Source organism: Macaca nemestrina, chromosome 20 (assembly GCF_043159975.1).
Source record: "Macaca nemestrina isolate mMacNem1 chromosome 20, mMacNem.hap1, whole genome shotgun sequence".
Taxonomy (NCBI): Eukaryota; Metazoa; Chordata; class Mammalia; order Primates; family Cercopithecidae; genus Macaca; species Macaca nemestrina.
In genome coordinates, this window is record NC_092144.1 from 10,951,693 (window position 1) to 10,976,231 (window position 24,539).

At 55.7% G+C, this 24,539-nt stretch overlaps 2 protein-coding genes across 5 annotated transcripts in view; both read right to left on the reverse strand.

The window, feature by feature from the left end:
• Positions 1-204: 204 nt before the first annotated feature.
• LOC105471624 (zinc finger protein 653) lies at positions 205-22,859 on the reverse strand. The gene is made up of 9 exons (XM_011724212.3): positions 22,394-22,859; positions 14,588-14,631; positions 12,269-12,484; positions 4,006-4,617; positions 3,701-3,872; positions 3,483-3,594; positions 2,371-2,485; positions 812-911; positions 205-633 (listed from the first exon to the last, which is right to left on the reverse strand). Exons 1-9 carry the CDS (start codon positions 22,690-22,692, stop codon positions 456-458), a joined length of 1,848 nt encoding a protein of 615 aa, XP_011722514.1. The 5' UTR covers positions 22,693-22,859; the 3' UTR covers positions 205-455.
• A 146-nt stretch (positions 22,860-23,005) lies between these two features.
• LOC105471911 (ECSIT signaling integrator) overlaps positions 23,006-24,539 on the reverse strand; it is a 30,351-nt gene continuing 28,817 nt past the window's right edge. For all 4 annotated transcript variants that reach the window (XM_011724939.2, XM_071086940.1, XM_011724769.3 and 1 more), the window contains 2 exons: positions 24,363-24,468; positions 23,006-23,351 (listed from right to left, as the gene is read on the reverse strand). In XM_011724939.2, coding sequence (XP_011723241.1) covers positions 23,110-23,351; positions 24,363-24,468 — 348 coding nt within the window. In that variant the 3' untranslated portion in view covers positions 23,006-23,109. The remainder of the gene's footprint in view (positions 23,352-24,362; positions 24,469-24,539) is intronic.

Consider the following 24,539-nt stretch of genomic DNA (forward strand, 5'->3'; position numbering starts at 1 on the left):
GGCATTAGGGTCCTGAGTTCTGGGAGATGCCCAGAGACCCCAGACCCCCAAGTCCCACCCCATCCTGTGGGAGCAGGGGCTGTGCGGGGCTGCCGGGCCCAGGGACATCCCTCGTTTCCGGCCTCGCTCAGGAAGGGATCAAGTAGGCTGGAGACAGAGAGGGACCTGGCACCCCAAATCATTCAGGCCTAGGGGAAGGGCATCTCCCTTCTCGCTCTTTAATCTCACTCTGCTCTCTTGACAGTTCCAGTAATGCAGCCCCAGGTACCAGCTCCGAAAAGGATGCGGTGGGGCGGGGTGGGGAACCTGCCCAGGGGGCCCAGCCCTGGGGCGGGGCGGGGGCGCCTCCTTCCGGCCCGCGGTCCGGGCGGCCCTCGCAGCTGTCCAGGCCACAGCAAGCCCGGGAGTGGTGTCCGAGCGGACGAATAAATAGGGGTGGTCAGTCGTCAGGTGGGTCAGGTGGGCTTGTGATCTGGGTGGCTTTTGAGCGTGTGGAACTTGACGCTGTCCAGCTTCTCAAAGCGCTTCCCGCAGCGATCACACGTGAAGTTATACTGCACCTCCGCAGTGTGCTTCTTCATGTGCCAGTTGAGGGACGCCCGCTGCCGGCACTGGTAGCCACAGATCTCGCACCTGCCAGGAGCCCGTGGTGGCACGGGGCGGGATCAGAGTGGGCGGGGCGGGGCCCTACAAGGCCGAGCGCAGGTGGAACTGGGCCCAGGCACTGTGTGGGGGCGAAGCCGCCCCTGGGACCTGCTGGGATCCCCTCCCCACCCAATCCTCTAGCGGCACGGGGCGGCCTGTCACTCACTGCAGGGGAGTCTCGCCGGTGTGCGTGCGCCGATGTACCTCCAGGTGGTTCTTCCTCTTGAAGGACTTGCCGCAGGTCTCGCAGGTGAATTCACGGACACCTGGGGGAGGTGGGGACCGAGGCTGAGGACGGTGGGCTATGGGGTGTCTCTGATGTGCTGCAGACTGTGATGCTAGAAGGAGCATCGGGCTGTATCCTTGGATCTCCCAGGACTGCAGGTGCAGGCCGACCGAACCCTACGTCCTTCCCACGCAATTGCCCAGAAACGCAATCAAGCAGAGCTGAGATCGAACTTGGGTCCCTGAGGGGCATAGGGTGCAAACTGCCAAGCCAACATGGGTTTGAATTTGTCGTGTGTGTGTGTGTGTGTGTGTATTTTGAGATGGAGTTTCGTTCTTGTTGCCCTGGCTGGAGTGCAATGGCCCAGTCTCGGCAACCTCTGCCTCCCGGGTTCAAGCCATTCTTCTGCCTCAGCTTCCCGAGTAGCTGGGATTACAGGCGTGTGCCACCCACCATGCCCAACTAATTTTGCATATTTAGTAGAGACGGGGTTTCTCCACGTTGGTCAGGCTGGTCTCGAATTCCTGACCTCAGGTGATCTGCCCGCCTCGGCCCCCAAAGGGCTGGGATTACCACCGTGCCCAGTCTTGTCCTCGATATTTGAACTTTGGGTGATTTTGCATAAAAAAGAAATCTTCTGCCCAGCGGCTCACACCTATAATCCCAGCACTTTAGGAGGCCAAGGAGGGCAGATTGCCTGAGGTCAGGAGTTGGAGACCAGCCTGGCTAACATGGCGAAACCCCGTCTCTACTAAAAAAAATATACAAAAATTGACTGGTGTGGTGGTGGGCGCTGTAATCCCAGATACTTGGGAGGCTGGGGCAGAAGAATTGCTTGAACCTGGGAGACAGAGGCTGCAGTGAGCCGAGATCAGATTCCCGCCTGGGCAACAGAGTAAGACTCCATTGCAAAAAATAACCATATACACATAAAGAAAAAAAACCCCCAAACTTCTGATCTCCTGTGATATCAGCAGCTCTGGCCCTCAGCGCCATGCCCTATCGCTGGACACAGGCACCATGGCTCTCCACTGGGTCCCTAGCCCAGGCAAAAGACCTGCATCTCTGCTGCAAGTGGAAACAGAAGCCCAGTCCCAAGCCAGCTGCTCCTCTCTGCCCAGCTCTCCTTCTTGCTGCTGCTTGGGTGGGTACTGGTCTGGCCTGTGGCCCCAGGTGCTATTATAGGTTCCAATCTGGAAGAGCAGTGGCGGTGTCAGCTGCTCCCTAAGTCTTGCATGAGACCTGCTCACGAGCATGGGGTTGTGGGAATAGGAGGGAAGAAGGCCAGCCCCACCCAATTCCTGTGATTGATTGGTAACAGTCCCTGTCGCTGTGGCTCACATAGTTACAGCTTACTGAGGACAGGGAGGAAGCTCCTGGGGTGTAGCCCTGTGCCTGGAGACCCAGCACTGGGCTTTGACCCGCCAGCCCTGGCCCAGGCTCCCAGCCCCATGTCCCTGTGTCCCCTGCTCATGCAGCCAGCTGGCCCAGGGCCTGACCTGAATGGATGATCATGTGCCGCCGCAGGTGGTTGGATAAATAGAACTTCTTGCCACAGCCAGGATGAGGGCACACTTTGGTCTTTCCTTTCCGATGCACAAGATTGACGTGGTTCTGGGGACGAGACGGGCAGGAGTGGGTCCCACAGGCCCACGGAAGGGGCTCTGGGAGGTGGGGAGAGATGAGGGCAGCTGGAAGGCAGGCTGGGGCTGGCCTCCCCAGGAGAAGGCGAAGAGGGGTACCCTTGCCCAGCTCAGAGATTCCCAGGGGCACAACTGGGGTTAAAAGGCAGCTTTTCTTTTTTATTTTTTGAGATGGAGCGTTGCTCTGTCGCCCAGTCTGGAGTGCAGTGGTGCAATCTCGGCGCACTGTAAGCTCTACCTCCCAGTTTCATGCCATTCTCCTGCCTCAGCCTCCCGAGTAGCTGGGACTACAGGCACCTATCACCACACCGGCTAATTTTTTCTTTTTGTATTTTTCAGTAGAGACGGGGTTTCACTGTGTTAGCCAGGATGGTCTCGATCTCCTGACCTCGTGATCTGCCCGCCTCAGCCTCCCAAAGTGCTGGGATTACAGGTGTGAGCCACCATGCCCGGCCAAGGGCAGTTTTATTGAACACCTACTATATGCCAGGCTCTGGACTGGGGTATCTGTCAACTCTGTGAAGGGCCCAGCTATTAGCCCAATTAATCGATGGGGAAACTGAGGTTCAAGGCTCAGTGGTTTGGCCAGGGTCTTACAGGTGGCCAGTGGCAGGACTGGGATTGGATTTGAGGGCTGTCAGCCCCCATGGGCCTGGAACAGGCAGCCCCAGTTGATTCATTCCTTTATTCTTTCCCTGTTTAATTTACTAGAGCAACCCTGGCTCCAGCTTGCAGGCCTGGCTTGCACTAGGTGCTTAACACATGCTCAATCAAAGCATGGCATGGCACATTCAAAGGCCTCTTGTTGCATCCTCCCACGCCAGGTGTGGGGTGTGACAAGTCCCTGTCTTTGCCTTCAGAGGCACCTCGTCAAATTCCAAGGGGCAAACTAGAGGTAGGACACCCTGGTGGTGCCATGGCCTGGGCCTTGTGGGCCTGGCCCAGGCTGCTCCGGGTGGCGGCCTCACCTGGAAGCTGCTGAGGGCCACGTAGACTTGGCTGCAGCCCTCGTATGGGCAGTGGAACATCTCCAGCAGGCCGTCAGCGTCCATCACCCGCGACCGCTTGCTCCGCCGCCTCCTGGAGGGGAAGGGGCCATGACATCAGGGCTCCCACACCAGGCAGGCTGGGGGACTGCGGGCCGCTCCTAGCCCTCGCCCTCACCCTTGCCCACCCCGGCACCCACTTTTCGGGCTCCTTGGGGATTTCGTAGATGATGGCTGACATATCGCTGCCGTCCAGCTCCTCCCCGTCTGCCTCTGCCTCGGGCTCTGCGCTTTCAGGCACCGTCGTTGCCAGTTCCGGGGCTACTGGCTCCTCCTTCTCCTCCTTCTTGAGCAAGCATAGATCCTCCTTCTCTACGGGGTGGACACAGGGTGGTGTCCGCAGGGGACGAAGGCTGCCAAGGTGCCCACTTCGAGGGCCACTCCTCACCCGGCCCCTCCCAGGCCCAACCACCCCTGGCCAGAGGCCATGGCAGCTCCCCCAGACCTTTCTTGGTCTCGATGCCTGCTACTGCAGTGGCGTCCGTGGTGCTAGGCTGGCTACCCTCGGGCTCTGTCTGGGTGTAGGCCGCCACACCCTCCATCATGGCACAGGGCCCCTCCTCGCCCAGGCCACCGCCGGGGGCACCGCTGCCCGCTGCCATGTTGAGGTGAATGCCCTCAGCCGTGAGAGCGTCGTAGCCAGGGCCCGCGATGATGATCACCTGTGAGCCGGGCACCATGCCTGGCATGGGGCAGCTGGCCACCACCTCACCCAGGGCCTCCTGCGGCACGTTCTCAAAGAGGGCGCCGGGGCCCGCACCCACTTGCACAGGCACCGGCACGCACACCACCGTCTCCAGGGCTTCGGGCCCACTGCCTGCCGGGTTGGGGCACAGCGGGGTACCCTGCTCAGCCAGGCTCTCCACATGGTGGACGTCAAAGGGGATGTGCACGCCCTCCTGAGTGATGAGCCCGCTGCTGCCCACCGGGCTGGTGGGCGTCACCGCCGCTGCCGCTGCTGCAGCCTTGACTGGCTGGCCTTCAGGGGGCTCCTCAGAGTCAGAGCCAGAGCCAGAGCTGGACGAGTCGGAGCTGCCGGCCACCAGCCCATTGCCCACTGTGGGGACAGAAGAAAGGGAATGGTTATGATAGCTGCAGCCACTGGTATTTGTTTATTTAGTTTTTATTTTATTTTTCTCTTTTCTTTCTTTTTTTTTTGAGACAGAGTCTTACTCTGTCGCACAGGCTGGAATGCAGTGGTGCAATCTCAGCTCACTGCAACCTTGGCATCCCAGTTCTAGTGATTCTCCTGCCTCAGCCTCCCAAGTAGTTGGGACTACAGGCGTGCGCCACCACACCTGGCTAATTTTTGTATTTTTTGTAGAGACGGAGTTTCACCATTTTGGCCAGGCTGGTCTTGAACTCCTGACCTCAAGTCGTCCGCCCACCTCAACCTCCCAAAGTGATGGAATGACAGTCGTGAGCCACCGTGCCTGGCTGAATTTTTATTTTTTTCTGTTTTGAGATGGAGTCTCGCTCTGCCACCCAGGCTGGAGTGTAGTGGCACAATCTTGGCTCACTGAAAGCTCTACCTCCCAGGTTCACGCCATTCTCTTGCCTCAGCCTCCCGAGTAGCTGGGACTATAGGCGACTGCCCCCAAGCCTGGCTAATTTTTTGTATTTTTAGTAGAGATGCGGTTTCACCTGTTAGCTGGGATGGTCTCGATCTCCTGACCTTGTGATTCGCCCACCTCGGCCTCCCAAAGTGCTGGGATTACAGGCGTGAGCCACTGAGCCCGGCCTGAATTTTTCTTTCCTTTTTTTTTTTTTTTGAGACAGAGTTTTGTTCTGTCACCCAGGTTGAGTGCAATGGCATGATCTTGGCTCACTGCAACCTCTGCCTCCTGGGTTCAAGTGATTCTCCCACCTCAGCCTCCCAAGTAGCTGGGATTACAGGCACGCACCACCACACCTGCCTAATTTTTGTATTTTTGGTAGAGACGGGATTCCCCATTTTGGCCAGGCTGGTCTCGAACTTCTGACTGCAGGTGATCCGCCCACCTGGACCTCCCAAAGTGCTGGAATTACAGACATGAGACACCTCGTGTGGCCCCGATTCTTCCAAGTAGAGATCAGGTCTTGTTACACTACCCAGGCTGGCCCTGAACTCCTGGGGTCCAGTGATTCTCCCACCTTAGCCTCCCAAAGTGTTGGGATTACAGGTGTAAGCCACATGCCCGGCCAGCGGTTGGTATTTGTTGCGGGCTCTTCAGGGGCTGGACAGTAACCCTCTCACTGTCTAAAACAGCAATCACTTCTCAATCCCCACTGTCCCGAACTGTTCCAAGATGACTGACCCAGCTGACTACCCCTACTCCAGGGCACACTCCTCTCTCAGCCCTCAGACCCACACTCTGGTGTCTTGGGCCCTTCCTGTGGCTCCTTCCAAGTTTATTTGGTTCTTGCAGGCCTGGAAGGCTCGGCCCGGGGCCTCTCCTCAGTGCTCACCTTACCCCCAGGCTTGCCCAGGTTGATGGGGTTAAAGGCCACCCTCCGATTCTTGATGCCAACTGAATGTCCAATAATTCAATCCAATCTGACATTATCTTCCTGGAGTGGGCGTCAAATCCTCCAAGTTAAAGGCTCAGTCCCACAAGACCGCCTGACTTCAGATGTCAGCTGCAAGTCCTGGGCTACCCTGTATGTCTGACCAATGGGCTATAAATGGGGGGTTTCTATGACTCTATCCTCAGGTTTGATAATTTGTTAGAACAACTCACAGAACTCAGAAAATGGCTCTACCTATGACTGCAGCTTTATTATAAAGGATTCAACTCAGCGACAGCCAAAGGGAAGAGAGGCACAGGGCAAGATATTAGGGGGATGGTGAGTGCTTCCATGCCCTCTCCGGGGGCACCACCGTCCCAGCCTCTCAATGTGTTCACCAATCTGGAACTGTTCAAGAGGGTTTTTGTTGTTGTTGTTTGTTTTTTTTGAGACAGAGCCTTGCTCTGTTGTGTAAGCTGTAGTGAAGTGGTGCAATCTCGGCTCACTGCAGCCTCTGCCTCCCGAGTTTAAGTGATTCTCCTGCCTCAGCCTCCAGAGTAGCTGGGACCATAGGCATGCGCCACCACACCAGGCTAATTTTTTTTTTTTGTATTTTTAGCAGAGACGGTGTTTTATCATGTTGGCCAGGCTGGTCTGGAACTCCTGACCTCAGGTGATCTGCCTGCCTCGGCCTCCCAAAGTGCTGGGATTAGAGGCATGAGCCACCGCGCCTGGCTAAGTATGTATTCTTATTATCACTACAACCACCCAGGGCCTGGTGACTCCATGTGCAGCTTCTGCCTAGACCTCCATGTCGAGCTCCAGATTCTTCCATCTCACTGGCCCCCTAAGAGGGTCTCACAGGCATCTCAAACTCAGATCTGCAACACTGAGCTCTGTATCTTCCCTCCCACAAGGCCTGCATTGCTCACGGGTGTCCATGACTCAGCGGATGGCAGCTCAGTCTCTCCAGTGGCTCAGGCCAAAGTCCTGGGGCTCTTCTTGACTTCTCTCTCACACCCACTTCCAATCTGTCAGCAAAACCTGTTGGTGCTGCATCCAAACTACATCCACCTGCAGCCTGACTGCTTCTCCCACTTCCCCTGCAGATGCTAGTCGTGACCCCACCAGCCTCCTGCCAGGGCCAGGGCAGTCCCTTCTGTTGGGTCCCCGGCTCCTGAGAACCTGCTCTTTACCTCCTGTGAAAAAGGCAGGTTAGCTGCTCACTAAATCCCTCTGTTCCTGGCACCAGCACTGACTACACTTCCCAGCATCCCTTGCGGGTAGGTGTGGCCGTGTGGCTGAGACCCAGCCAATGGAATGCAAGTGAACAGGTGCTCCCAAGGTTGAGCCTCCACTTTTCTCCCCACCTGCCAGCCAGGATCCAGAAGGAGGCTGGAGCCATAGGAAGGAAAGAACCTGGGTCCACGGATGAAAGGCAGTCTGCAGGATGGAAGCACCAGGCTTTGTGTGTGGGAAACAAACTACTGTGCCAGGTCATAAGAGCGGGGGTGTGTCTGTTTCAGGAGGTGTTCCATCACTTTCTGCCCTCGCCTCCTCTCCTAATGTCCTTGGAGACACTAGATAAGTTCCTGTCTCAAGGCCTTTGCACCTGCCATTCCCTCGGCTTGAATCTTCTTTTTTTTTTGAGATGGAGTCTTGCTCTGTCACCCAGGCTGGAGTGCAGTGGCGCAATCTCGGCTCACTGCAAGCTCTGCCTCCTGGGTTCATGCCATTCTCCTGCCTCAGCCTCAAAAGTAGCTGGGACCACAGGCGCCTACCACCACGCCCGGCTAATTTTTTTTATTTTTAGTAAAGACGGGGTTTTACCGCATTAGCCAGGATGGCCTCGATCTCCTGACCTCGTGATCCGCCTGCCTCGGCCTCTCAAACTGCTGGGATTGCAGACGTGAGCCACTGCGCCTGGCCGGCTTGAATCCTCTTCTGTCTGACATCTGAGAGGGCTCCTCCCTCCCCTCCATCAGACCCTTCATTAAAGGGTATTTTTTCCGGGGGAATTTCCTGACCATTCTGCCTCAAATAGTTCCTTTTTCCCTCCTTTATTTTTTCCCAAAGCACGTACCACCTTACAGTGCACTCTATATTTTATTTTATTTTTGAGATGGAGTTTCACTCTTGTCACCAGGCTGGAGTGCAATGGTGCAATCTCAGCTCACTGCAACCTCCACCTCCCTGGTTCAAGTGATTCTCCTGCCTCAGTCTCTTGAGTAGCTGGGATTACAGGCATGCCTGACCATGCCCCGCCAATTTTTACATTTTTAGTAGAGACGATGTTTCACCATATTGGACAGGCTGGTCTCAAACTCCTGACCTCAAGTGATCCACTCGCCTCAGCCTCCCAAAGTGCTGGGATTACAGGTGTGAGCCACCACCCCCGGCCTATATTGTAATTAATTTATTTTTTCTTGAGACAGTGTCTCCCTCTGTCACCTAGGCTGGAATGCAGTGGCACAGTCATAGCTCATTGCAGCCTCGGGCTCCTAGGCTCAAGCGATCCTCCTGCTTCAGCCTCCTAAAGCACTGGGAGAGGTGCACCACCATGCCCAGCTAACTTTTTTATTTATTGCTAGAGATGGGGTCTCACTATGTTGCCCAGGCTGTTCTCTAAGTCCTGGCCTCAAGCAATCCTAACTTGGCTTCCCAAAGCACTGCGATTACAGGCTTGAGCCACTGTGCCTGGCCTATGCTCTATATTTTTATTGGTTTATCCTGCTTACAATCTGCTTCCCCTCAAGAATGTAAACTCTGTAAGGCTGTGGGGTCCCTGTGCAGAGCCCGCCGTGCTGAGAAGGTTGCCTGGTGCGCAGTGAGGGTTCGTTCCAATAAATGAATGAATCTTCATTCCCCGATCTTGGCTTATTGCAGCCTCTGCCTCCCGGGTTCAAGTGATTTTCATGCTTCTGCCTCCCAAGTAGCTGGAAGTACAGGCATGCACCACCACACCTGTCTAATTTTTTGTATTTTTAGTAGAGACTGGGTTTTGCCATGTTGCCCAGGCTGGTCTTGAACTTCTAGCCTCAAGTGATCCACCTGCCTTGGCCTCCCAAAGTGCTGGGCTGGCATTACAGGTGTGAGCCACTGTACCTGGCCCTTGGGAGTGTTTTGGTTGTTTTTGTTTGTTTGTTTTAGACAGAGTCTTGCTCTGTTGCCTAGGCTGGAATGCAGTGGCATGATCTTGGCTCACTGCAACCTCCGCCTCCTGGGTTTCAGTGATTCTTCTGCCTCACCCTCCCAAGTAGCTAGGACTGCAGGCTTGCGCCACCATGCCCAGCTCATTTGTGTATTTTTAGTAGAAATGGGGTTTCACCATGTTGGCCAGGCTGGTCTTGATCTCCTGGGCTCAAGTGATCCACCTGCCCGGCCTCCCAAAGTGCTGAGATTGGCTGGGTGTGGTGGCTCACGCCTGTAATCCCAGCACTTTGGGAGGCCAAGGCAGGCATATCACAAGGTCAAGAGATCGAGACCATCCTGGCCAACGTGGTGAAACCCTGCCTCTACTAAAAATACAAAAATTACCTGGGAGTGGTGGCGCATGCCTGTAGTCCCAGCTACTCAGGAGGCTGAGGCAGGAGAATCGCTTGAACCTGGGAGGCGGAGCTTGCAGTGAGCCGAGATTGCCCCATTGCACTCCAGCCTGGGCAACAGAGTGAGACTTTGTCTCAAAAACAAAACAAAACAAAACCAAAGTGCTGAGATTACAGGTGTGAGCCACTGCGCCCAGCCTTTGTTTTGGGTCTTTAGTGAGTAAATATGTATAAGGGCTTAGGACAGCAGGAGACTCAAAGTAGGCACTCTGTAAGTTTCCTATTATCTCAGTGCCATTCAGGGCAGTGAGATGCCCACTCTTGATGGACCTGGGGTGGCAGCAGGGTTGGGGATAAGGAGGATCAGCCCCTCTTTTTAAATCATTTTCCCTTGTCCTGTATTCTGCAGGGTGGGCAAACCCCCGGCACCATCCTGAAGGAGGGGGCAGTTGCTTAATGAGCGGAGGGAAGGGCCAGAACAAGCGTCTGGGTCCACCTGACTGCAGCGTCTGCTAAGTCTGGCTGACCCCAGACTTCTCCCCAGGTAATGACAGCACCAACGGAAATAGCCATGGGCAAGGCACAGTGGCATATGCCTGTAATCCCAGCACTTTGGGAGGCCAAGGTAGGAAGATTACTAGATCCCAGGAGTTTGAGACCAGCCTGGGCAACACAATGAGATCCCGTCTCTACAAAAAATTTAAAAATTAGCTGGCTGTGGTGGTGTGTGCCTGTGTTACCAGCTACTCAGGAGGCCAGGGTGGGAGGATCACTTGAGCCCAGGAGTTGGAGGCTGCAGTGAGCTATGATTGCACCACTGCACTCCAGCCTGGGCAACAGAGTGAGACCCTGTCTCTAAAAAAGTAAATAAAAATAAAAAATTAGCCAGGTACAGTGGCTCACACCAGTAATCCCAGCACTAAGGGAGGCCAAGGCAGGGGGATCACTTGAGGCCGGGAGTTCAAGACCAGCACTGCCAAAGCGGTGAAAATCCATCTCTACTAAAAATACAAAAATTAGCTGGGCATGGTGGCTGACGCCTGTAATCCCAGCTACTGGGGAGGCTGAGGTGAGAGAACTGCTTGAACCCGGGAGGCAGAGGTTGCAGTGAGCCAAGATCTCACCACTGCACTCCAGCTTGGGTGACAGAGAGAGACTCTGTCTCAAAAAAATAAAATAAAATAAGGCTGGGTACAGTGGCTCATGCCTGTAATCCCAGAACTTTGGGAGGCCAAGGTGGGTGGATCACCTGAGGTCAGGAGTCTGAGACCAGCCTGGCCAACATGGTGAAACCCCATGTCTACTAAAAATACAAAAATTAGCTGGGTGTGGTAGCAGGTGCCTGTAATCACAGCTACTCGGGAAGCTGAGGAAGGGGAATCGGTGGAACCTGAGGGTTGGAGGTTGCAGTGAGCCGAGATCATGCCATTGCACTCCAGCCTGGACGACAAGAGTGAGTTGGGGCATAAGTAAGCTGCTCTGGGCACCACCCACACCCCAGCCTGACCCATCACCAAATGGGTCAGTCAGACCACTCCTGGGGCTTGGGGTTCCTTGACTGCCAAGTGGGGCTGATAACAAGGCCATGCGGAAGATTCACGGTGGCTCTGGGCAGGGCCAGGAGTGGCATACAGTGAGGAGGGCAGTAAAAGGCAGAGGAGGGCGGAAGGCAGGTCCCAGATCATGGGACGGGGCAGCCGAGGGGCCACTGCACGCTGGGAGCCTGGCCAACACTTGGTGGGACGGTCGTTGGCGAGGGTGCCCACCCGGAACACCTCTCGCCCCCGGCTTCCCCTTGGCCAGCTGGGATGCCACCTGCTCCGAGATGCCAGCCAGCGCAGGCTCAGCCCCGGTGACTGCCCCACCCTCAGCCCTGACAGGACGCCTGGCAGTGTGCCCCACACTCCTTCTCCAGCCAATGCCAAACCCCTGAGGCTGCCGGCAGCCCCCTTACCACTCACCGGGGCCAACTGGGCCTCCCTCACTGAGTGCCTGCCCCATGGGATGGGAAGGAGAGAGGCAGGGACCGTGAGGGTGCGGATGGAGGAGGAGAAAGGGGACGGAAGGAAACAAGAGAAAGAGAGGGAAGGAGGATGAGACAAAGAAAATGAAAGATCAAGGAAGGAGACAGAGACAGCTCAAGGGAAGAGAAATGGGGAACAGGAGGGGAACAGAATGGAGGGGGAAGGCAAGAAGCGAAGCCTGGAAAGGCAGAAGGTGAGAGAATGCAACTGGGAGCCGGAGAAAATCAAAAAGGAGGTAGCGGCCAGCTTAGCCAGGGCTCAGGAGAGCATCACAGCCTATGGAGCCATAAGGCCTGGGTGGTTTAGGCGGCCGTTTCACCGTGGGGGCCGAGCCCTGCCCCAGCAGGCCTGCCCCCGCCCCAGCTGCCAAGCCAGGGCTCCTGGGCCCTCAGCCAGCCCTGCTCGGGACTGGCCTTGGGCACAGATGGGCAAACTGCTCCATCAAGAGGAACTGCCTCCCCGTTCGGGCTCTGTAAGGACTCAGAGGGTAAGGCCACGAAGGGCTCGGCCTGGCCCACCGTGTCCCTGCTCTGTCCCACTGCCAGAGCCAGAGCCACTGTGGCCACTATTCTGTTTGTGATGCTAGCCTAGGGCTAGTAAGAAGCCCCCAGACATGGGCGGCCCCCGATGTGCCCTCGCCCCACAGACCCACCTTTGTCACTGTCTGGGTCTGAGTCACTGAGGGGCTTCAGGGGCGAGTGCAGGTCCTGGAAGTAGCGGTGGCCAGCTTCGCACTGCCACACGGCCGTGGTGTACAGGCCGAAAGTGGGGTCTAGCTCCACCAGGTGCGGCTCGTACGGGCAGCGGTGCTTGTGGTCCTCATACCAGATCACCACGTTCTTCAGGCAGTTCACGTTGCGTCGCCGCCCTGTGGACACAGGGCCGAGGGGTGGGTGTAAGGGACGGGGCTCAGCCCATGGTGACATGGCTGCCTGAACCACCGGGGCCTTATGGGTCCCATGGGTTGGGAGGCCCTCCTGAGTGCCATCCAGGCCTGCACCCAGTTTAGAGGGGGAAACTGAGGCTCAGAGAGGAGAAGCACCCCCTGTAGGTAATGCGGACTGTTCTATTGGCCAAGTCATGTAAACAGTGGAGCCTGGCGCACAGTAGGTGCATAATAATTGTTAGCTGCTTATTATTGTTCTCATCTTCATCAAACGCCTAGACCAGTGCAATCCTCAGGCCCACGACTCCCAGGCTCCCACCCTAACGAGCCCCTGCAGCCACAAGAGGGCGCCTGTGAACACCCGAGTCAAGTCTGTTCCCTCCTCTGCTCAGAATCCACCATGAGGGCCAGGCGCAGTGACTCACACCTGCAATCCTAGCGCTTTGGGAGGCAGAGGTGGGTGGATCACTTAAGGCCAGGAGTTTGAAACCAGCCTGGCTAACATGGAGAAAACCTATCTTTACTAAAAATACGAAAATTAGCCAGGCATGGTGGTGCATGCCTTTCGTCCCAGCTACTTGGGAGGCTGAGGTAGGAGGATCACTTGAGCCCAGGAGGTAGAGGATACAGTGAGCCGAGGTTGCGACACTGCACTCCAGCCTGGGCGACAGAGCAAGACCACCTTCCTCAGGGTAAAAGCCAAAGTCTTCCCTTCGGCCCACAGGGCCCACTGTGACTTGTCACCTGGCCCTCACCCGCTTGGTGACTCCACTCCACTCCACTCCAGCCACACAGCCTCCTCGCTATTCCTGGAGGGGGCTAGGTGTGGCCCACTCAGGGCCTTGGCACGGGCTGTGCCTGCTTCCTCCAGATAACTGTCTTGCTCCCTCCCCACATCACTCAGGTCTCCCCCAAATGCACCCTCTCCGAGAGGCCGCTCCCTGCCCAGTCACTCTAGCCAATCTTAGCTTGCTGTCCGTTTTCTCCAGGTAGTACCTAGATGCCATCTGCGGCCATTTGTTTACATGTGCCCTGTCTGTCTCTCCCACCAGAATGTCAGCTGCTCAAGAGCAGGAACACTGCTGTTTTGTTCCTCCTGTACCCCCAGTGCCCCCACAGGGCCTGGTACACAGCAGGTGCTCCAGGAACATTTGCTGGATGAAAGAACACTGTATAAAGGGTGGGCATGGTGGAGCCGGACCGCCTGGGTTTGAATCCTAGCTCTGCCCCTTCCAAGCTGGGTAGCTCCGGGCAAGTGACTCAGCTTCTCTGAGTCCCAGGGGCCTCCTCTGGGCTGGGGAGAATGCCAGGCAGGAGGGAGGGAGTGAAGACATCTCCAGGACGCAGAACAAGGCTGGGCACACAGTGAGTGCTGGGAAATGGTATCTGACTCGTGTGATGGTCCTGGTCCCTCGGCCAAGCGCGAGGACAGCATGTCCCCCACTCCTGTGGGCCGGGAGATGAAGAGGGGCCCAGAAGAGGTGTTTGGGTCTAGGGAATGCGCCCAGACTCTCCAACCATGAGGGCAACAGAGTCATCACCCACAGCCGCCTCTCCAGCCCAGTCCTTTCCCTTCTCATTACGCTCCTCATCCCTTGAGGCTTCAGGGTGAAGGTCATGGCTCCCCCCCGCCTCTGGAGAATCCTAAGAAGGGGAGGGGCTCACTGCCACCAGCTGGCCTTCACCCTGCTGGACATGGCCTGCGACCCCTAGCTCCAGAGCTCAGAGCTGAGCAGACCCTGGCTGTTCAGACTCCCACCGACTGGTGGCCAGCAAGACAGGAGGGGCAAGCTCCAGACCTCCCCTCTAACCACCAGTGCCTGGCTCCCCCTGCCCTTAGGGCTCTGCACAAGCTGTTCCCTCTGCTTGGCTCTCCCCTGGCTGACTCCCATGCCGGGAGCAAGAGACTGAGGGAGCCAAGGACACTGCCTGAGACATGAGACACGCAGACCTGGGTTTGAAGTCTGGCTCTGCTGGTTCCAACTGTACTGCCCAGGGCAGCGACCTGGCCTCTCTGGGCCTTGATTTCCATATTCCCACCAGTCCCAACTCTCCCCACCTCCCCCAGGCTGAGCCTCCACTTACTTTTCTTCCGCTTTGGCTTTTTGGGGACCTGCTCCCAAGGCTTCCTGCAACAGAGAGAGGCAGTGAGAGTGAACGCAGGGCCAGCGCTGGGTCTGTCTGACCCGTAAGTAATTACAGTGACTAAAGCCACTGCTCATTGTGCACTGAAACGAAATCTCAACTTTTTTTTGTTTTTGAGATGGAGTCTCGCTCTGCTGCCCAGGCTGGAGTGCAGTGGTGAGATCTCAACTCATTGCAGCCTCTGCCTCCCAGGTTCCAGCGATTCTCCTGCCTAAGCCTCTCAAGTAGCTGGAATTACTATAGGTGCACGCCACCACACCCGGCTCATTTTTGTATTTTTAGTAGAGATGGGGTTTCACCATGTTGACAAGGTTGGTCTCGAACTCCTGACCTCAGGTGATCTGCCCACCTCCGCCTCCTAAAGTGCTGGTATTACTTTGGGAGTAATACCAAGGTATTACTTGGCTGGTGAGCGGCCACGCCTGGCCTGAACTTTTTTTTTTTTTTTGGAGGCAAGGTCTTGCTCTGTTACCCAGGCTGGAGTGCAGTGGCGCAATCTCAGTTCACTGCAATCTCCACCTCCCGGGTTCAAGCGATTCTCCTGCCTCAGCCTCCTGAGTAGCTGGGATTACAGGCTAATTTTTGTATTTTTAGTAGAGACAGGGTTTCACCATGTTGGTCAGGCTGGTCTTGAACTCCTGACCTTGTGATCTGCCTGCCTCAGCCTCCCAAAGTGCTGGGATTACAGGCGTGAGCCACCGCTTTTTGAAGGAGTCTAGCTCTATCACCCAGGCTGGAGTGCGGTTGTGCGATCTCGGCTCACTGCAGCCTCCGCCTCCCAGATTCAAGCGATTCTCGTGCTTCTAGAGTAGCTGGGATTACAGGCATGCACAACTATGCCCAGCTTGTGTGTGTGTGTGTGTGTGTGTGTGTGTGTGTGTGTGTGTGTGTGTGTAGCTGGGATTACAGGCATGCACCACTATGCCCAGCTAGTGTGTGTGTGTGTGTGTGTGTGTGTGTGTATGTGTGTCTGACCTCAGGTGATCCGCCCATCTCAGCCTCCAAAGTGTTGGGATTACAGGCATGAGCCACTGCGCCCAGCCCGGAATCTGAACTTTTATGTACCTGTCCCCAACTCCAGCACTCAGGCCCCTCGCTTGGACTCTCTCCCCTACTGCCACCAGCCCTGGGAGAGGCCTCTAGCATCATCACCACCTCAAGGAGCAGGAAAAACAGGCTTGGAGGGGTGAGGCCACCTACACCCTGGGTCCCACAGTCAGGGAGTAGAGAAGTAACAAAGTGGGTATGAAAAGTTGGTGTGGAAGCAGAATTCCAAGATGGCCCCCACAGTTCCCCTGGGATATATGCCCTGTATGATCCTCTTCCCCTGAGCAGGGCAGGCCTGTGAGTAGGACTGGATATCAAGCCTTGGTTAGGTGACTGTGAGTTAATCAAAAGGAAGCATATCTTGCAGGGCACAGTGGCTCAAACCTGTAGTCCCAACTACTTGAGAGGCTGAAAGTGGTCTTGGCCCACAGCCAGCAAGACAGTGGGTACTGTCTGGGTGTGGTGTCTCACACCTGTAATCCTAGCACTTTGGGAGGCTGAGGCAGGAGGACTGCTTGAAGCCAGGGGTTCAAGACCAGCCTGGGCAACATAGCAAGACCCCATCTCTATTTATACATTTAAAAAAAAAAAAAAAGTCCAGGCTCAGTGGCTCATGCCTGTAATTCTAGCACTTTAGGAGGCTAAGGCGGGTGGATCGCTTGAGGCCAGAAGTTGGAGACCAGTCTGGGAAGCATGGTGAAACCCTGTCTCCACAAAAAATACAGAAATTACCCAGGTGGTGGCATGCGCCTGTAGTCCCAGCTACTCAGGAGGTTGAGGCGGGAGGATCACCTGAGCCTGGGGAGGTCAAGGCTGCAGTGAGCCACGATCACGCCACTGCACTCCAGCCTGGGCAAGAGTAAAACCATGTCTCAAAAACAAAGAAACAAACAAAAACAAACAAAAAACGATCGTCATCATGGTACAGCCCTGTCACCTAATCATCAATAAGCAAACGGTACAATGATCATTATGATTATCAGTATCATCATAGAGCCCGGGTCCCCTGGCCTCCCTGCTGTGGCCCAGACCTGCTCTTGCCACAAACACACTGACAACCAGTCTAGTGTCTCTTACCAGCAAAACTGTCCACCCCGTCTGACTCCTGCCCAGCCCTGTACCAGTTCTCGGTACCATACCCATCTGGTTCCCAGGACTGCACCTTGGGGCTCTTCCATCCTTCCTGCCCCAGGCTCTGCCCCTGCCGCCGGCTCTGCTCTTCCAGGTCCCATCCCATGTGACTCTATCCCTTCCCACGCTCCACCCTCCCCTGCACATGGCCATACTGGCTGTGGAGACCCCCACCCAACCCAAAACCCAAGTCTGGCTCTGTCACCAAGGTTGGAGTGGAGTAGCGCTATCTCGGTTCACTGCAACCTCTGCCTCCTGGGTTCAAGTGATTCTCCTGACTCAGCCTCCTGAGTAGCTGGGATTACAGACGCCTGCCACCATGCCCAGTTAATTTTTGTATTTTTAGTAGAGATGGGATTTTGCCATGTTGGCCAGACTAGTCTTGAACTCCTGACCTCAAGTGATCTGCCCGCCTCAGCCTCCGAAAGTGCTGGGATTACAAGTGTAAGCCACCATGCCCGGCCCCAAACCCAAGTCCTAATGTCCACAGCCACCTCCACCCACTCACCGCTGGGAGTGTCACATTGCGGTGGGGACAGTCTTGGGTATCAGCCAGACCCAAGTTCAAGACTCAGCTATCAACTGCCTGTGTGACCTCAAGCAGGTCTTGTCCCCTCTGAGCCTCAGTCTCCCTGTCTGTGAAGTGGAAATAGTAGTAGTGCCTCCCACACAGGATCACCATGGGGAGCAAGCGAGGTCATGTGTAACCTGGTGAGCGCCACTTTCCAACCCCAATGCAGGGCTCTCTCCCTCAAACTGCCTACCTCTCCTGTCCACTTCTCCAACTTCTGCCACTTCTCTGTGACTCCCAGCAGAGGCCACTGGCACCAAGGACCACAGCTACTGGGGCTACTCAGGCCCTGGCTTTGCTGTTCCCTGCGGTTTCCTTTCAGTCTTCACTCAGTCATTCCCACCAGCATCTAGATGTGCCATGATTTCTCCCGTCTTGGATTAAAATCATTTTGATACACACCTTTCCCACCAGCCCCTTCCCCATATCTTTTTTTTTTCTTTTTGAGACAGGGTCTCGTGGTATTGCCCCAGCTGGAGTGCAGTGGCGCCATCAAAGCTTACTGAAGCCTCAACCTCCAGTGCTCAACTGATCCTCTTGCCTCAGCCTCCTGAGTAGCTGGGACTACAGGCATGCACCACCATACCCGGCTAACTTTTGTATTTTTTGTAGAGATCGGGTTTCGCCATGTTGCCCAAGCTGGTCTCAAACTCCTGGGCTCAGGTGATCCTCCTGCTTCAGTCTCCCGAAGTGCTGGGATTACAAGCGTGAGCTACCGCACCCAGCCTCCTTCCTCATTTCCCCCCTTTGCCACGGTCGTCTACACTCGCTGTCTCCATATCCTCTCCTCCGTCTCACTGGAACTCCTCCAGTCAGGGCTTTTCTCCATCACGTCACACACTCTCCCATCACGGTCACCAGTGACGGCCGCTTCACTTGGCCCAACAGCACTGGACGTGACAGACGCTTCCTTTGGCCTCCTGGGCACTGCCACTGCCCAGTGCTCCACTGGCACTGGGGCTGCTGCTTCTCCCTCACCTCTCTTACCAAGGAGAGCAAATGCCACACTCAGGCCTGTATTTTCTGTCTGAAAGTATCCCTTTAGTAATTTTTTTCTTTTGAGATGGAGCCTCGCTCTGCCGCCCAGGCTGGAGTGCGGTGGCGTGATCTCGGCTCACTGCAACCTCTGTCTCCCGGGTTCAAGCGATTCTCCTGCCTCAGCCTCCTGTGTAGCTGGGACTATAGGCATGTGCCACCAGGCCCAGTGAATTTTTGTATTTTTCGTAGAGACGGGGTTTCAATATGCTGGCCAGGCTGGTCTCGAACTCCTGACTTCATGGTCTGCCCACCTCAGTCTCCCAAAGTGCTGGGATTCAGGTGTGAGCCACTGTGCCTGGACTAATTTTATTTTATTTTTTGAGACAGAGTCTTGCTCTGTTGTCCAGGCTGGAGTGCAGTGGCGCCATCTCGGCTCACTGCAACCTCTGCCTCCAAGGTTTAAGCGATTCTCCTGCCTTAGTTTCCCAAGTAGCTGGGACTACAGGTGTGCACCACCACGCCCAGCTAATTTTTGTATTTTCAGTAGAGACAGGGTTTCAACATGATGGCCAGGCTGGTCTGCAACTCCTGACTTCTCAATCTGCCCACCTTGTCCTCCCAAAGTGCTGGGACTATAGGCGTGAGCCATTGCGCCTGGCCTATTTTTATTTTACTTTTTGAGACAGAATCTTGTTCTGTTGCCCAGGCTGGAGTGCAGTGGTACGATCTCAGCTCACTGCAACCTTCACCTCCCTGGTTCAAGCAATTCTCCTCCCTCAGCCTCCCAAGTACCTGGGATTACAGGTGTGCGCCACCGCACCCGGCTAATTTTTGTATTTTCAGTAGAGACAGGGTTTCACCCTATTGGTCAGACTGGTCTCAAACTCCTGACCTCAAGTGATCCACCTGCCTCGGCCTCCCAAAGTGCTAGGATTACAGGTGTGAGCTACCACGCCCCGTCCTTTTTTTTTTAAATTGTTGTCAGGAGTAGCGTGAACCTCCTTGGACTCATCATCAGCTTTACCAATTGTTAACTCTTGGCCAACCTTGTATCACAATGTGTACCCCATCCATTCTTCAAGCCACACACATCCTAGAGACAGTTCCTTCTAAAATATAAACCAGGCTGGGTGCGGTGGTGTGTGACTTGTATTCCCAGCTACTCTGGAGGCTGAGGTGGGAGGATCTCTTGATCCCAAGAGTTCAAGACCAGCCTGAGCAACACAGCAAGACTGCATCTCAGAAATAAATAAATAAATAAATAAATAAATAAATAAATAAATAAGGAAATAAAAGGCTGGGCACGGTGGCTCACGCCTGTAATCCCAGCACTTTGGGAGGCTGAAGCAGTCAGACCACTTGAGGTCAGGAGTTCGAGACCAGCCCGGCCAACATGGCGAAACCCTGTCTCTACTAAAAATACAAAAATTAGATAGGCATAGGGGCGCACACCTGTAGTCCCAGCTACTTGGGAGGCTGAGGCAGGAGAATTGCTTGAAACCAGGAGGCAGAGGTTGCAGTGAGCTGAGACTGTGCCACTGCACTCCAGCCTGGGTGACAGAGCAAGACTCCATCTCAAAAAATAATAATAAAAATAAGGGGGGGTGGGGGAAATAAAGGCAGACCATACCACTTCTTTCTCTGTACAAAATCTTGCACTTAAGAAAAGGCTCCCACCTCACTGGGAGGAAAAACTGGAGTCCTCTCCACAGCCCTGGATGACCTTCTCTGTCACCAGTCTGTCCTTGTCTTCCCTTCTCCCCCTCACTCATTGCAGTCCAGCCACACAACCCTCTTCAGTGTTCCTGGCACACAACAGGGTCCTGCCTCAGGGCCTTTGCCTTTGCTATTCCCTCTGCCTCAGCTCTTCCCCAGAGATCTGCATGGCTCCTCCTAGGTTCCTTCAGGTCTTTACTGAAATGCTATCTTCTGAACGTGACCATCTTCACTCCCTATTTTAAATTTCAACTCACACTCTTCATTCACTTTTGTTTTTTCCATAGCCCCTATCTCTCTCTAATGGACTACATAACTTACTTAAGTTTCTGGTCTGTAGTAAACAGCCTTTTGCCAGGTATGGTGGCTCACGACTGTAATCCCAGCACTTTGGGAGGCTGAGGAGAGAGGATCCCTTGAGCCCAGGAGTTCAAGACCAGCATGGACAACATAGTGAGACCCCCATCTCCATAAAAAATAAAAAAAAAACAGTCAGGTGAGGTGGCTCACCTATAGTCCCAGCTACTCGGGGGACTGAGTCAGGAGAATCCCTTGAGCCTGGGAGGTTGAGGCTGCCGTGAGCTATGAACATGCCACTGTACTCTGGCCTGGGTGACAAAGTGAGATCCTGTCTCAAGAACAAACAAACAGGGCTGGGCACAGTGTAATCCCAGCACTTTGGGAGGCTGAGCCCGAAGAATCACTTGAGCCTAGGAGTTTGAGATCAGCCTGGGCAACACAGGGAAACCTCTGTCTCTACAAAAAATACAAAAATTATCCAAGTGGGGTGACGTGCACCTGTGGTCCCAACTACTCAGGAGGCGGAGGTAAGAGGATCACTTGAACCCACGAAGTTGAAGCTGCAGTGAGCCGTGATCATGCCACTGCACTCCAGTCTGGGCGAGAGAGTGAGATCCTGTCTCAAAAAGAAAAACGAGGGCCGGGCGTGGTGGCTCACGCCTGTAATCCCAGCACTTTGGGAGGCCGAGGCAGGTGGATCACAAGGTCAGGAGATCGAGACCATCCTGGCTAACATGGTGAAACCCCGTCTCTACTAAAAATACAAAAAATTAGCCGGGCATGGTGGCAGGCGCCTGTAGTCCCAGGAGGCTGAGGCAGGAGAACGGCATGAACCCGGGAGGCGGAGCTTGCAGTGAGCAGAGATTGTGCCACTGCACTCCAGCCTGGGCGACAGAGCAAGACTCTGTCTCAAAAAAAAAAAAAAAAAAAGGAAAACGAACCAAAAAAAAACCCCAGGACTTTGAACAAGCCATCCCCTCTGCCCACCAGAATGTCTGTTCCATGAGGCAGGTATCTTTGCGCTCCCAGCATTTCCAGTCCTGCTCTTGAGCATATAAATCAGCCTGCTGCCCTGGGAAAGGGGTGGGTATAATTCAGCAGGATCTGTTTGATTCTTGACTCTCAGAATCTTCCCCCAGAGAAACATGCGAACATGTGCACCTGAAAACCAGGGCAGAACAAGGATTTCCTTGCAGCACTGCTTGTCATAGGTAATAAATATCATCCCTGTAAAAGTTAATACTTAGGGAACCCACTACCTGCCAGGCACTGTTCTAAGCTCTTTGCCTATTTTAACTCAATCATCCCATCAACGTATAAGGCAGGAAGGGAAAAACTCCATCCACACTGCTCCTTCTCAAGATAGATAATTTACTTTACAAAGACAGGCCTCTCTGCCCTCCACCTGCCCAGCTACCTAGCCGTTTCCTCTTCATCCGAGTATCCCTGGGCTGAGTTGCTTCACAGAAATAGGTTTAGGGGAGTGAAGTCCAGGTTGTGAACAGTCCCCCGGGTGTGCTGGATCTAGGGTTGCGAGAATGGGGCCATACGGAGTCCCAGATGGGGCACCAGAACTTCAGGAAGGGCAGGGCTGAGTGCCCCAGGGTGCCCAGAGTACCAGGCCAGGTGGGGAATTATGCGGGGGAGGATGAGACCGGTGAGGGGGCGGGGCTGCCCCTCCAGGGACCGGGTAGTTACAAGGCCTGGAGGTGGGGCCAGTCCCAGGATTGGGCCGCCAGAGTTCTAGCGGGCGGGGCCCAGCGCTCAGAAGGCGGGTACAGGGGCTGGGTGCATCCTAGGATTGGGCAGTCGAAACGATGGGAGGCGGGGCCACGAGCCAGGCGCGTCCCGGCCTGGCAGTCGGAGACCCAGGCCGGCGGTCCGGCTCCTGGGCGGGGCCCGCAGGTGCCGGGGGCAGGGCATCAAGGCGGAGGGGCGGGGCAAAGCCCGGCGGGGGCTGGGGGCATCTCCTCCCTCCCTCCTTTGGGGCCAGGCCCCCTCACCCGTGGCGGCCGCTTCGCTGGCCGCGCTCCAGAGAGATGAGGTAGGCGGCGAGCTTGGCGTCGCTCCAGCCGCTGCGGCGCCGCAGGTCCACCCAGGGCCCGTGCGCCTCGCCCAGGTACACGCGCCGCACGTCGTACTTCTTCCGGGACTCGAGCCGTCGCCGGGCCCGGTCCGACTCCGTGAGTCGCGGCCGACCCCGCGCCTTTCGGCCCGCTACGCCGTCCTCGGCTGCTGCCTCCCCGCCCGCGCCCGCCTCCGCCTCCGCCTCCGCCTCGGGCTCCGGCGCCCGCTCCGCCATCCCCCCCACCTTGGTTACCAGCCTCCCCCGTTGTTAGGAGCCGGACCGGAAGTGGCGCGCATCTTCAGCGCCGCCGAGAAATTTCTCACGGTCTCTCGCTGCCCTGGGGCGCCAAAAGGAGACTAAGAACGGAAACTGCGCATGTGCACAACCAACAGCGCCCCCACCCCTTTTTGATTAAACTTTCCAACTTCGCTTGAAGGGGGAGAACCAGAAGAGCCTGCAGATCCTGGAGGGGTCTCGCCTGCCCATCGCTGGCAGCCTGAGATCCTGGGGAGGGAATGCTACACTGCCAGAGAGAAGGGAAGGGAGCCCCAAGCAGGAAAACATTTATTTGCTGTACACTCAAAGGGCATCTCATGCCTTCAGTCCACCGCCGCCTCGGGCCACAGCCTGTGCCCTCACGCCCGCTCAGACTCAGCTCTGGCCCTGCTGCTGTCGCTGCCGGCTGTCGTCTTCCTCGTGGTCCTCGGGCGGGGGCGGTTCCTCCAGCCTTGCAGAGGATGTGTGGAGCTCCCCGGTGGCCCGGGTCAGGCGGAAGACCACGGGGATCTGGGCCAGAGTTGGATTGGTCTCCTGCAGGCCCTGGATCCACTTGGCCAGCGTCGCCTGGTCATGGGCACCCGCCATGCACATGGCGAAGACAGGGCCTTCCTCCACTGTTGGAAGAGATACACCCTCAGGATTTGCACAGTGGGGGCTGCAGCGGCTAACCCATGCCTACACCTTTTTGAGGTATTTTACACTCCCTTCCACTTTCTTTTTTGTTTGAGATGGAGTCTCGCTGTGTCGCCCAGGCCGGAGTGCAGTGGCGAGATCTCGGCTCACTGCAACTTCCGCCTCCCAGGTTCAAGTGATTCTCCTGCCTTGGCCTCCAGAGGAGCTGGGACTACAGGCGCACAGCACCACGCCCGGCTAATTTTTAAATTTTTAGTAGAGATGGGGTTTCACTATGTTGGCCAGACTGGTCTCAAATTCCTGACCTCAAATGATCCACCCGTCTCAGCCTCCCAAAGTGCTGGGATTACAGGCCTGAGCCACTGCACCCGGCTTCCTTCCACTTTCTTGTGCCTCCAAACCTTTGCACAAGCTAGCCCTGCTGCCTAGGCTGCCCACTCCACACTTCACCCAAGCGATGCCTCCTGGGTCTTCTAGATTCTGCTAGGAAGCCCTCCTGACCTCCCACTCAAGGCACGTTCCTCTCCTAAGCTCCCAAAGTGTAATTTGCCTGTTCCCTTACTGACTCAAGGGACTAGGTTTGCCCTGGTGACACCCAGTAGCCAGCACAGAGGTGTGGAGGGAGGGAATGACCAAGGGCCGACAGGGCTGAGTGGCCTGAGGTCTGGAGCCCCTGAGGCAAATGAGAGTGTGTGGCGGGAGGATGAGGGGGTAAGTGGACTACATCTCAGCCTGGGCCTACTCCTTGACCCCAGAGGCCGCCCCTCATCCTGGGTGGTGTTTGGAATGTTTGGAAGTCCTGCCTGTCCAGGTTTTTGCCTTTTTTTTTTTTTTTTTTTTTAAGAGACAGGGTCTATCACGCAGGCCAGAGTGCAGTGGCTCAATCATAATTCACTGCAACCTCAGCTCCCAGGCTCAAGTGATCCTCCCACCTCAGCCTGTCGGAGGGCTGAGATTACAGGCACACCCACCGCACCAGGCCCAGTTTCTACCTTCATTGATGTCAAACTCGTAGTCGTCCCAGCCACTCCTTGAATACTCCAGGTCCAGCTGCATCGGGTAATAGAGGTTCCACTCCTCCGGGGTCTCTTCCACTTCCTACTCCAAAGAGGGGAGTGCAGGCAGGAGGGTCAGAGGCCGGGGCTCTCGTAGTCTCCCTCCCCCAGCCT